This window comes from Lethenteron reissneri, chromosome 23, assembly GCF_015708825.2.
Source record: "Lethenteron reissneri isolate LAM-NWPU_2019-01 chromosome 23, ASM1570882v1, whole genome shotgun sequence".
Taxonomy (NCBI): Eukaryota; Metazoa; Chordata; class Hyperoartia; order Petromyzontiformes; family Petromyzontidae; genus Lethenteron; species Lethenteron reissneri.
Genome location: NC_083801.1, coordinates 11,878,719 through 11,893,148, shown reverse-complemented (window position 1 = coordinate 11,893,148; position 14,430 = coordinate 11,878,719). Strand labels below are relative to the sequence as shown.

Sequence of the window (14,430 nt, the reverse complement as noted above, 5' to 3'; positions counted from 1 at the left end):
AGAACACAATACAATTGCTTAAGACCAGCAGCTCATTGAGAAACCCACATAAACGGGGGCTCTTTATTTGTATGGTCATTAACTCTAGCCTTCATATCCCACACACCAGGGTCTATCCAACGACCAAGCAGTTAGTGAGCCTTATCCTATCCACGTGCTAACAGAGTGCGCCAAACCAACACGTGTGCTGTGCTGCTATTGCCTCTGATCCGGTCGAGAGGAGGAAACCACGGGTCTGGGATAAATATTAATCAGGCTGTCACGTGTCTCATCGTCTCTTGGCCACAAAGATCTGTCAAAGGGCCACTGCCCAAAACATCAGAATTTCACAAGATATGCGATGTTTTAATGTATGTATAAAGAAGAGATAATGATGAATCTCGTATTCTTTTGTGCTTGAGCACCACTGCCAATGATGTTCATTAAACGTGTTTAAAGGAAGTCAAATAATAAAAAAGTACATTTGGATTTGTTAAATATTTATGCAAAGACATTCAATACTTACTACGAGTTTTAACAATGAACTATTTGAACTGAAGAAATGAGCTTAAAAATATATACATATATATATAACAGTGGAAGCAGGAAATTGAGGAGCTGCTCCGGAACCTCAGCTCCAGCTCCAGGCTCGGGCTCCAAATCCAGCAGCTCTGGATATCCTGGCTCCGAAGGACAACATAGAACACTGGTAAACTCTGCTCTGGCTCCCAAACCTCGGAGCCGGCTCCGAAACCTCGGAGCTGGCTCCGGAGTCTGGATGTGGAGCCTAGCCAATGCTAGCTGAGAATGAGGTAAAAGGTGCAGAGGACGAGTGACACGAGGAAGGACATGCGCCTTTACAGTTCTCAGGCAGCAAACATACCTTCTTCGAACAGACGGAATCAAGGAATTTGACATGGAGAAGCCAATATGGTAAAATTATTTTTACGGAAAAACCCCAAATTATCAGAGACATCTCTATCCCTAACACAGGAAATGAACACAAGCTGATGTGATTCAAGTTATCCTAAAACAAGTAAAATAATTTAAAACGTACAATTTGGTATATATGCATAACCAGAGAGAATGCAAAGCACAGTCCCGGAAAAAGCAAGATGGTTCATATCTGGACACTTGTCAGTGATCAAAACAAACCTATAACCCATGAAAAAGTCACCAAAACAAGCATACGGTATATTTTTTAACTTCTAAATTTATTGAGTACTGTAATCATTTACAAAGTTGATGAGATACTTTTGAAACGGTGCTTGTAACCTCCACAATAGTCAACACTGAGGTACTACTAACGAGGGGAGGAGGTATCGTGATATTTTATTTACAAAATAAAACATGAACAAGACAAAACAATGCTTATTTTACGGAACTACGCTCACTGTACACTGAACATCAAGGACAAAGTATGGCTTACATATGGGGCCAGCCAAAGTGAAGGCATCTGTTTTTACAGTAGTGATTTGCTGAAAAAGAAACGTGTGTACCTCACTTGAGCCGCAAATTGCAATTTCATTTTCTTAAAGTGACAGCACTTGTCAATAAAGACTCGTTTTCTACCGTCTGCATAGTACCAAATGCCTGATTCATTTTTTTTGCAAGACAACGACGAAATGGGTTAAATTTATACAGTATATATACGTCCATGCAAGACTACAAAAAAATGGCTTTTTTAGTCAATCGCAACTTTATAATTAGATGTATATTTGTGTTAAAGTATGGTATATATGTATGTATACATAGTGTGCAGTAACCCTTCACCTTTTAATATCAGATTGGCTGGTACTGGGAAACAGGTAAAATACAATCAGCGTGTTTCTACTGTCAGGTGAGGATAAGCCACTTCAGGGCTGTTAATGCCAAAGACGAAAATGCATCTGAGTTATTCACACTAAGGTGTGAATATTAAAAGGTTTGACTCAATTAACGACTGTCGTCTAGCAAGAAATTATAAATCCCGTCACATTTAAGGTTTTATACTAGTTAGAATTGTAACTAGAGTATGTTCTTTGTAATTGTTTAGGTAACAATACTAACAAAAGAATGAGACATATCATATGCAACCCCTTGCAAAACATAGCACAATATTGGCCACGATCAAATGGTTTTTTCTACAACAAATTACTTTGCTTTACCCTGACCAATTTGGGTACATTTGTGATACAAAAAAGTTACACTTTAGAAAATTCCCAATTTGTTAAACTCAAGCATATGAATGAATATGTAACTTTGCTGACATTACAGGAAAGGAACTGTTCCAATAAACGTTTGTGAACACAGCTACACTGAATTCATCTTACTAAGTGAATAACTATGGTATGCTTACTCTGCATGAACACATTTTTCCCACATCGTTTTAAGCTAACTTATCAATTGGAGAAGAAACACCACCTGGGAAGGTATGGACAAAAATATGTGACAGACCTGGCACCATTAAAATGAGTCTCCGTTTCCACTTTGCGTGGCACTATGGGATAACCACATGCCATGCGGGGTACATTGCGTGCCACAAACCAAAGCCAATTTTCCTCTTCAAAACTCTACGGTGACTATCCCTGCGTCAGAGATATGAAGTCAACCGGCAAAACAACCTAACACCTCCTCGCTGGTGTCAGACGGCAACACTGGTGTGTTGCGAGCATTGCCATTTGGGGGAAGGCGAAAAGGCTGATGCTCAAAACTGTTGCTCAAAACTGTTGCTCTCACGGCATGCTCACAGCCACTACAGTGTGCCAACTCGGACTCTCTTCAATTAAAGTACCAAACAACCACAAAAAGGGCAGCATAAGATTGTGCCGAAGGCCGCGGGGGGACAGGCGCCCGTGATATCTTCTGGCCAAACTTTGTTCAGCAGAGCCAAGAGACTAACCCCTGCTCCCCCTGCTTCCCGCCCCCCTCGTGGTTCTTCCAGAAACGGCAGGAAACCGCTGTCTGGTTAAGTGGAATGTCCAAACACTCACCGAGGGGCTGCCATGTCTCTCTCGGGAGCTGGACCAGTACAGACTGAACCTGGGAGGTCCGTTTGACCGGTTCTACCTCCAGTCATCACGAGAAGTGGAAGGTCCTCAACTCGGGCAGCATTATCTTTTCATCGGCTGTGTAATACTGTGTGGAAGCTGGCTGGTGAATCGCTCCATACAAAGCTCCAGGTCTTCTCGGCCACAGTTATGCCCTTTCCTCTCTATGCTTACGAAACTTGTGACTCCTTCAAAGGAACGTGGACCTCCCAGATTCTTGAAAGATCCTTTAAAAACCTTAACACGGTCTCATTAGTGAGCACCTCTCGTAAGCGAGGCTCCATTGGTTGGCTCAGCCACCGAATGCCCAAATAGCTTGTTTGGCCGGATAGGGGGAGATACACGGGCATGGCAAGGGATTGAGAAGAGGTGGGCTGATATGGTGCAGCAGGATATGGAGTTGATTGGGCTTGACAATGAATGGTATTAGCAGTGTCAAGATCAGCATCTGTGGAGTTGGAGGCAGTCTCCGTCCAGCAAGAACGGGAAATGAGCGGAGGGCCAGGTATGTTAATACATGGCCAGGAGGAATGGTGTCTGTCCCATGGCCTCCTGCATGCAAGTTTTCGACACTTCACGTGGCCTCAAAGTGCATTTCACCCCCACAAGCACTATGGTTATGTCACTGCCACATAGGGACGAATGACTGCTGTTCATGTTGTTGATGTTGTTGATGTGAAGTCATGATGCACTCCCCTATTAAATGCATATCTATCGATCTGACAAAATTTACAAGCAAATTTTGTTTTACTTTGTGTAAAAAAAAATGTCATGCTGTTATCCAATTGTCCTAAATACAGACTAGCCAAGGCATTGGAATAGATAATGTCCATAACTGGCTCAGGGCTGTCAAAGGAGATGCGTGCCCACTGTAATGTTTGTTTAAGCGTGGAGACACTCCGGATTTGACTTTTCAAAGTGAACATTACATAAGACTGCTTAATGCCACTGAATGACAAGGTTTTAGAATGCCGCATTCCCTCTTCAAGTCTCAAAAAACAACATAGCAGCAACGTGCAGTGCCGATGATGTCAGCCAGCTTGAGTTAATAAAGTGTCTTAAACGAGAAAAAGGTGGAAATAAAGAAGAAAAAATGTGAACGCCGATGTGACGATTTTATAATCTGGAGAAAACCTATAGCAGCTATTTCACAGTAAGGGGGTTTGAGGTTACAAAGGTATTATCTACCATGACTGATGTACCCACGAAGTTTAAAATGCATGAATGGGTAAAGAACAATCAGCTATTCGGTGTTCTTGCAGCAGTTACGTAACTGAACACATTCAGTTTTGTATATTATGAAAATGTATTTTCTGTTTTGTTACAGATGTGATATTTTAAATTAATTTATTTGTGTAATAAACGTTAAACATTTTTCTATCAAACACTATAAATACTATTTACAGCATAATGTATATATTTTTTTTCAAAGGCAACCTCCATTACTCTTCAACTCTGGGAGGCAAGCTGACGTGTAAATCTATCGGTGTGAAGTGGCTGAAACTACTTTAAGCAGATAAAGTGACATTTAATATCCACTGACTGAAAGACGGCTTGACAAACAATGCTACAGTTGACAAAACAAGCTACTTTTATATAGTACAATGTTTTTTCATGGCCTTTGTATGCTGAGCAGCAATACAAGGTCTTCTAAAAACCCTCAATTACAAGGGGACTTAAAAATGTCAACACAATATACTCACAAATGCAGGCCCACTTATGGCCTCGCTCACATTCCACAGGTCCTAGAGAAAAAAACATTAACCAAAAACTACATATTTAATTTGCAATGACTAATATAAGCAACCCATTTGACCTTCATTTTCTTATCTTCTTTTGCATGGGTGCATAGTTGAAGCAGACCATATAGTTCTTGAAAGACCTCGATGGCTGTGTAACAATTGGCTGTTTTTCAAGGAAAATTTGATCTTTACTCCACTCACAATGCACACTACTTAATAAATCAGTTTTGAATGCCGTGGACAAAATGTACACTTTGCTTGCTTTTTTGCCAGAGTGCGATCGGTCACTTTGACGCAACACTCACTTTGGATACAAGAAATGCCCCACAGTGGTTTGATACCACTAAGCTTCAGCTAAGACACCTATGAATGGTCAATGGAAACTGCATGTCAGAGGTGGTGGATGTTCCCATGTTCAAGAGCAGAGTTCAAGAACTCTGCAGGTTGAATGTCACGAGGTAGAATGAAATCTGTAAGCATGAATGACCAGATTATGGCACTGAAGTAATCTATGTCGGTCCTTAAAAAGGCATGCGTCGGCACGGCACACCGCTTGCAACAAGGTGAGTCGTGGGCAGGGCAGTTGAGCAGGGCAGCGTGGTTGCAGTGACGATCGCAAGGCAGAGGAGTGCCCAGTCAAACAGTCTTCCACACTGGCGTAGGGCTATTGTTGCGTGTTGCCGCCGGTCTGCTAAGGGTCTGACTCTTTCACACCTTGATGTCCTCTTGCTGGCTCAGCTGTGAGAGGGTCTTCTTGATGCGCAGCGCCGTGAGACGAGCCGCCCCGTTTGCATACCAGCACTCGCGCATTATCTTGGCCATCACACGGAGGGCCTGTAATGTGCCAAGAGCACCACCAGAAATTATTAACGCTGTTCCACTGAACACCAACGGGTTATAGCAACCAAATGAGACGGCCATATGTTTTGATTATGCACATGACGTTACTCCAAATCTAAATTTCTATAGCGAAAGGTACAATAATGATGACTGCATGCTATTTAAGGGGCCCAAAATAGGTTGTATGCCTAAATCTTAACTTAAAGCTTTCGTGATTGCAGGAATTAATATTCTTAGGTCTTTCGGTAAAGTCACGTAGATAGGTTCAAAGAAAATAACAAAAAATAACAAAAAACTACGACGTTTCAATTGCAACGCAAGCAATCATCTTCAGGAAAAAAAAAGACGACAGCTTTCCCGCTTTTTTTCCTTGAACCTATCTAAGTGACTTTAAGTGACTTTACCGAAAGACCCAAGAATAAGGTTGTATGCCTACTAAATCAGTTTGCAATATTACTGCAAAAGATATATAGTAAAAGTAAGATACATTTGACATAATTCACTTTATTTGTGACTATCGGGAAGTAAAAGTCACGTTCATCTCGAGAAAGGCTATATAAATTAAAATACAGTGTAGATAACCATGGGGGAATACTATCCGTTGAATGTGCGTAAGAAATTCAGGCTTGGGTAATAAAATACAACTGGGAGCGTGCGGATGAGGTGGAAGCGCCGCCTGCGTACACAGCAGTAGCGGTAGCAAGCCAGCATACGTACCTCACAGCTCTGCCAGCGGTTGGGGATGTTTGGTCTCTGCTTCTGCTCGCACACCACCCGGCGCATCTCCTCGATAGACGGGTCCGAAGGCACCATGTCATAGTAGGGCAGCTGGTAGTCTTCATGAATCCCTGCTGTACGCAGCAAAGCATGTGAGAATTTGAACAAACCACTCTTTCTCTCATCTCCACAATGATGTATCCATAGATAGATGATCAATCAACCTTTTCCCGTTCCGAGACATCTACAAGTTGCAAGGTGGGTCCCGTTCACTGCTGAATCCCGGGACGCGCAAACGGTGAGCATTCATTTTTATTTAGAGGCACAGCGCCGCTGTTTTTAAAGACAATGTTCTCACACCGCAGAGAACAGTAGCGACGCAACCGCATTTTATGATAGCTGGTCCCAAACTGTGCCACACGCCCTCCCGCATGGCCTTTTACTTACGATTCGGAAGAAAAACTGATGACATACACGTACGTCATCGGAACGGGAAAGGGTTAAGCTCACAACACATGCTTCGAACGGAGAATCGGAGTTCTTCAAGGTCGCCCGGTAGATTGGTGGTCGAAAGGCTGAGTTGGCACTGCTCAGATCCTCAGCTTGATCATAGGCAACCATCCATAACAAAAGTGCAATCTCAAGTGTAGTTAATTGATAGTCTCAGTCTAATTATTAAGGACTGCACACAAAAAAAAAATCATAATTGTAACTTTTTTATTTGGTTAAACTCCAGCTCCGGAAATTAAAAATATCTGTTTGACTGCCATGTGACAAAAAATGGTGGTTATGGAAAATGCAGCACCTCTAGTGTGGATAAGTCTCAATCTCTTCACCCCCCCTCCTTCTGACTGCTCCCTCTATTCCCTTAATTAAGTTCTTCACCTTTGCCTCCCCATGTAAAAGTGCATACACCACGCTCGCGGTCCCCCCCCCCCCCCCACTTACATGGGGCAGCGAGTCCCATCTCCTCCTTCATTTAAACCCAGGAGAGCATGGAGTTCGGGACCTATGTCCCCGGAGTTTCTATAACCCCCTCCCTGTGTCACAGTTCGTGCTCGGTACCGGGCTCTTATTGAAATACAAAACAAAACAAAAAAATATGGAGGCATGTCCGTCCGTCCCCCCCACCATTGTAAAGAGTATTAAACAAAGCACCTATGTTCGTGTGCATTGTTTTAATAGCCGTTTGTTGCATTTATAGCAGCCATACGATTTTTGACAAAACTCAATCCACAACTGGGTTTAAGTATGTCCAAAGCTATACATTTATTATTATAATTATTTAGATTTGTTAAAGTTAGACATATAGTCATAATAGTTGACATTTTAGCTGTGGCAGGGCATCCATTAAGGTATCATGTGAAAGTTTATTAGCAATGTCATAGGTTAGGAGATGAATGTATTATACATAAAAAATTATATTGAGCTACAGATGTGTAGCTTATACTCTCCCACAATGTTGCATACTGCCAGTTCAAGCAATTTCCTCACACTTATTTGTGACAAGGCAGTTGAATCTGCTTTGCCATCTGCCACGTTGCTAATTTATGCAAATGATGTCTGCCACAAGGACAGTGGCCACTGAAGCTGTGTGTGCGATGTAAGTGTGCAGGGGTTGAACACAATGCAGCAAATGGAAATATGTACAAGCACATCTGCAATGTGCGCCAGTGTTTAATGTAACATGAACAACTTACCTCCGACAGCACATCTCCGAGCTATTTCCCAGAATACCAGCCCCAGAGCGTAGATATCAGCACGCTTGAATGAGTCAAAGTGCTTCATGTTGATCGTGTCATCAAGAACCTCTGGTGCCATGTATCTAATGAAAGAAATCAAGACATTTATCAAATTTAACATTATTCTGTTCCATGCTTCATTTACTCTTCTCCGTGTGCATTGATTCATTTTCTTGTATACACAGCATTCTTATTCTACTGCTGACTTATGTATGCTTTTAGAAATGAGCAATTTATAAAAGACATATGAACCAGATCCTCATTTAATAAATCATAGCATTTATAAGTCTTAACATTGTTGGCATCATCCCGAAGAAATGTGACCTACAACATGCATTGCTTGCAATCAAAGAGCCGACAAAATTAGTGTACGCATTTTTGGATTCCCCTGGGAAAGAATTTGAGCAGCTACAGGGCACCCAGAAATGTCCAACTTAGATGGACCAGACTCCAGGCTCCAAGCCAGAAAATGACGAAAACACAATACATTCAAGGCATGTACGCTTGCAGTTCAATGGTCTTTCAGTATACTGATGTAATTTATAACATGTTTCCTCAAGAGATTACACCACGGCAAGGTTTTCCATCAACCTTAACATGCACAGCACTATTAGCACTTTGCTAGGTTGCATTGCACACTAATTATCCATGTTTGTCTGCACGACATTCACCTGTCTTGCTTGACTACAACAGTTATTTGGAAAATGTGCAGAATATTTAAATGACTTTGCCAAGTTCATAATTAGAGTGAAAGCTAGCAGGAAGAATACAGTTGTTTGCTAGTCTTTACACAAAACACATTTCTACAAGCACCCATCCTGGCCATACAAGGTAGAAAAGATGAGATGTTTGGGTTTTCAAACCAGCACTTGTTGATTGTTTAATACGCTATTCATTTCCTTACTATGAAGCCAAATTTAATGCGTCTCTGCGTTGTACAAAAAAATAAAAAATAAAATTGTACTTGTTTCAGTTATGGATAAATAAAAACCCCTACATATGCAGCTCTTTTGTCAATTCTGGATGAGGGCTTCTTCCTCCGTGCCGCCGCCGCTGCAGTGTGGGTTACTGGACGACACTAAGCCAAGTCCGTCAATATGAGACGTGGGATCACAGAGGTATGGTAGAACAATGGACGTTATATAACTGCGCTCTGCCACACACATTGTGGGTCCGCAGCCACCCATAACAAACCATTGTGCAAGGTGGTCACTCATTCGAGCACTATCCAGGCATAAGCCTGCTTATCATCGAGATCAAGCGCATTCCGCACATTCAAGGTGTTTGGATTATGCCCCCCCCCCTCCATCACCTTCATAAAAATGTATTACATATAATTTTACAGCTGCTTAAGAACCAAAGACAAAATCTACCTCTGCATTCAAAGTAAATGATGACCAGTATATTTCACGGGGACAAAAATAATCATCAAAATTTAATGTTTTTAAGCACTCTTTAAAAATTCTGCACATTGGCAGTCGATTAAAAATTTAAGGCCATTTTCAACCAGATAAATGACGTGTAAGGTATGTGAGTTGAACTTATTTCGCACCTTACGTAGCCAACCGTGCTAATCGGCGGAGCAGGGGAAGGACAAGAAACTAAACACAAAAAGCATAACCTCTCTAAGGTGGTCATCACCTTGATGTGCTTGACTAAAATTAAATTAAACTTTGTATTTTATCAGGTAAGGCCCACTGAGCTATATAGTTATTTTTCAAAAGCGACCTGGACACAAATGATCACTCAACGAAGTGGCTTATCACGTGTAAATTTAAAGCAGCTAAATACTCTAAAAGTACGTTTCTAAATGTGGAGAGAAAAAGCAGAGGACCCAGAGAAAAATCCACACTACCATGGGGAGAACATGCAAACTCCAAATATACAAAATCAGAATATTTATTTATAATGGAGGAATCCGATGAACTATGAAGCTATTTTTCACAGATGTCCAGTATACAATAGGCGTCAGGGTCAGGATCGAACCCACAACCTCCTACATACCACGTGAGGTAGTTAATATCTCGCCACCGTGGCGCCTGCGGGTGCTACTGCTGCCAAGGAGAAAAAAACTACATTCCATTTGTTTTCTTTCGCTTTGCACCAGGGCTTAGTTTGTAGCAGCACAACAAGCCTGGCTGAATAGCGACATAGCTAAGCGGTGCAAGAGGAACCTCAAGCTTGAACCCAGTTGGTGCACACAAGCTTAAAAATCGTGCGGTGGAAGTACACTGATAAATATTGGTCCTGCAAGTAGTCCAGGTAAATTTACAAGGCGTGTCTATAATACAGATAGCATACGACACTGACACAGTGGTCTTCAGCCCTGGGCCAGAGGTGGCATTCACTGGGCTAATGTTGACCCATTGCAGCATGTTAAGCAGGGAGTAGTGTGGTAATCCAGCACCATAACCCATCACTGTCTTCAGATCTGGATGATGTGAACACTTACCATGTTACACCATTGGAACCTCATTTGCCAGTAAAAAATATGATAATTGTTTTTTTACCCTTCTATCTGGCAACAAAACTGACACCTTTTTTTACAAGGAGTCATGTTTGCATAGACCACAATACTTGCAGTCATAATGCAAACAAAAAAACATAACTCTGATAATGTATGCACTGTCCTTGAAGTTGATTGGTCCACACCCGAGACAGCTTTCCTTTTGACGCCAAAAGGCGTCATCTGGTCCAACCCATGTGAGACTAGGCTCTAAGGAAAGCTGTCTCGGGTGTGGACCAATCAACTTCAAGGACAATGCATACATTATGAGAGTTATGTTTTTTGTTTGCTTTATGACTGCAGGTATTGTGGTCTATGCAAACATGACTCCTTGTAAAAAAAGGTGTCAGTTTTGTTGCCAGATAGAAGGGTAAAAAAACAATTATCACTTACCATGTTTATTGTCATCTGAAATTTGACTGCGAAACACTTTAATTATTGCTAAATGAGGATTTTAAATTACACGTGTGTACAACAAAAGGTAACTGCCTCGGAATAACACACATTCATAAAACCAAGAGACACTAACAATAAACAATGGCTACATGCATACCTAAGTTCTGCCAAATGCTTCGCAGCTAAACCTTACAAAATCTTCAGTCTGCGTTGACAACATGCTTGGCATACATTTTTTTTCGCCAGCAGGGCAACTCGCTACAACCTGATGTAGAATATAATGGCTCCAGGCTACTGTAGGAGTCAGTAAGTAAAATTGAGAGATATGACAACTCAACATTAAAAATATATTATGACACTAGACAAAGTTGACATACGAACACGACAGACGAATATTTTAGTTAAAAATCGACATGACCACGGGAAAAGTATGCAAACTCCAAATATACAGGCATCAGGGTCAGGATCGAACCCACAACCTTCTGCATATCAAGCGAGGGGGTGAACATCTCGTCACTGCGGCGAGATGCCACCAACAAAACCGGTGATGCTGCTGAAGCACATTTGATTCAGATGACACTGTTATTAATTGACTGTGTTGGGTGGAGTAGGGTTAGCGACATACATTCATCCAAAAGAACCCAAATATGAATACATTTTTCGTTCATAAAACCATTTGAATTATATTTTAAAATTAAGTAATGTTTAACCCTTTCATTATTTACTTATGTTCTAAAATACCACAAATGGTAAAAATCCTTGAACGGTTTATATTTATTAGTCATTCATAAGCAGAGATTGTATGCAAAAGCTCTGTACTACAGTCTTAAAGCCGTGTGGAAACTGGCACCATTTCATACATCACAGGATTAAACATGATAACAAGTTGTGAATAAAGATTAACACATGCTTTATGAGCTGCAATATTGTCGCATTTGAAGGGCCTGTGCCAGAAATGTGACCACAGCAATCCCACCGAGTGCTTCTTTTATAGCATAACTCTATTTGCTTGTAAACTAACCACCAAAGTGTTATGATTACTTGCCAAGTGTACCCACGAAAAAAATCCTATTCGGTTGATCATCATAGCATATGTACCTAAGACAATTATCAATTACTGAAGGTGAATTGAGCTCGAATTGTTGAAATAAAGATGAATTAAAAGCAACGTGGAAATGTGCCTACAGAATAACAATGCAAACGGGGGTGCGGGGAAGGACAACCAAATACAAAAAGCACGACGAGACTATGCCGACATGGGAATGCCTTCATCCAGCAGTGGAGAGATCAATGCCGAGGGTGATGATTATGACTAGTATTATCAGACCTTGGTCAGATATATTCCAGTGTTGATATCTCAAAGCAAAGGCTGCCATGGCGAGCACTGCGGCAGTCACAAAGGCATGCCCTGTAACGTAATGGTCAAATCCACACAGCATCTCATCAATCATGCCTTGTCAGCCAAGAACATCCAGGTCAGCAAAAGTCACTGCTGATTACAGACAGAACTATACAACTTCTAGATCTGCTTAAAAGCCTGCCAAAGATCACTTGGCATCACAATGCATAGAAAGGTAATACCCATGCAAAATTGGTATTCTGTAGAATATGAGATCAATACTTTCATCTGTTATTTCCCCATGACTGTGAAGATTAAAGTTAATATTGTAGGAAAAGTATTATCTGTGCTGCTGCTTATAAAAGCTTCGTGAACAAGAAATATGTCTGGTCATTGTACATTATGGATCTTGGCCCTTAAACTACCACAAGACAACGTAGGCTTTAGATACAGCGTAACAGTACCCAGCACAGAAACGCAATGGCCTACTCTTTGTGAATGACTAAAACCATTATACACAACCCTTATCCATGGGGTTATCCATAAATTTGCTCCACTTGTCCATGGGGAAACAAATTGATTGCTATGTATAATTCAAATGAAAATGTTTCTGTTAATTTCCAAATGTGGACCCTAATGCCAGCAAACTGTAAAGCAAACGGTGCATAGTAATATTATGGTTGTTACACCGGCAAATGATGATCAGGGAAGCCGCTGGATTACAACCGTGAACCTCTGCAACAAGCGGCAAACAGGCCACGTCACCACCCTAGATTTTGCCAATGAATTCTTATTCACATAAAACATCGTGGATAATAGGAAGCTGTTCTTCAGCAGAAAGTAAAAAAAATACAGAAACACAGAGAACAGTACTTTTGATAATTGGAGGTTTAGCGGACCACCTTAAAGTTCCTGCAGATAATGGGGCCAGGGATAGGAAGAGTTCTACCGTTATGTACAGAGTTAATAGTGTAAGGATCACTGCACGACGCGCTGTATGAGGGATGCAGCTGCCACACGCTGACCTCTTGGTGCCGACGCGGTTGTTGGGTGCGATGTCGATGGTGTCGGTGGCCGAGTCGTGCCGCACTGCGAGACCCAGGTCTGCGATGGCGCACATGCCGTTTTTCTTCACCAGGATGTTCTTTGATTTGAGGTCTCGGTGGGCGATGGCCGGTTTACCTGCGAGGTGGTGAGCGGGTCAAACCATGGGTGGAGTTGCAATGGGGAGAAATAATGCACATTAATGAGTCTTCTTGTTCAAGAAAAAAATATAGTGCACAAGATCAATGGCAGTCGAACCAATATTTTTATTCTCAGAGCCAGAATTTACCCAAATTGCACAATTTTATGTTTTCGTGTTCCCTGGTAATCAGACTTAGACCAACAACACGCTGCATTTGAGAAACCAGTTTAAGCACAGGATTTGAACCAAAGATCTCAACAGTGCCAGCTCAGCACTCTAAACTCTGTGCCATCGAGCCACCTCACTGATAAAAATAAGAAAATATTCCATCAAGGAAGATGCTTTAACCAAGCCAAAAATCTCTATTTTTATAACGATTAAATGGGTACTGCAGATTTAATTCAGGGCTACATTCCTCTTGTTGACTGCTACAGCTGGTTAAACTGTCAACGAAGTTATAATGGATTTAAGCAAAAGCCACTTATACCATACTGGTACAGATCACCTTCTCTTCATCACACCAAGAAATGCAACATCTATACCTGTTACAGTGATACTTTACTAATTTAATAACTCTTCCTTTTATCAGCACATGTTTTACATTTATCGCACAATGGGGTCCTTTGTGTGTTGGCATGAAGGGATACTCATCCCTTGACAGGGGGCCCTTACCATCTGAGCACCGTCTACACTGAGAATTTGTTCTGATTTTACTGTGGCATACGATGGCCTGAGGTTCCATTGGCTGACACTACTCTATGCATTCCAGCTGGACGTAGGAACGCAAGGCTGCCAGTACGGTTGTGTTCCTTTAAAACAGAATTCTCTGGGCTGAATGCGATTGAATGTAAAGAGGTCGCAATGCATTTGTTACATGGGGTATGCCTCATGACAAACCCTTGTGCAGAATTAAAGAGACAACCAAATTGGTGCTTGCACAAATTCAATTACCTT

At 41.5% G+C, this 14,430-nt stretch overlaps 1 protein-coding gene across 3 annotated transcripts in view; it reads right to left on the bottom strand.

The window, feature by feature from the left end:
* Positions 1-1,174: 1,174 nt before the first annotated feature.
* LOC133345985 (TGF-beta receptor type-1-like) overlaps positions 1,175-14,430 on the bottom strand; it is a 55,402-nt gene continuing 42,146 nt past the window's right edge. For 2 of the 3 annotated variants that reach the window (XM_061557196.1, XM_061557198.1), the window contains 4 exons: positions 13,316-13,472; positions 8,008-8,132; positions 6,308-6,441; positions 1,175-5,584 (listed from right to left, as the gene is read on the bottom strand). In XM_061557196.1, coding sequence (XP_061413180.1) covers positions 5,459-5,584; positions 6,308-6,441; positions 8,008-8,132; positions 13,316-13,472 — 542 coding nt within the window. In that variant the 3' untranslated portion in view covers positions 1,175-5,458. The remainder of the gene's footprint in view (positions 5,585-6,307; positions 6,442-8,007; positions 8,133-13,315; positions 13,473-14,430) is intronic. The other variant, XM_061557197.1, reaches the window with a different exon arrangement.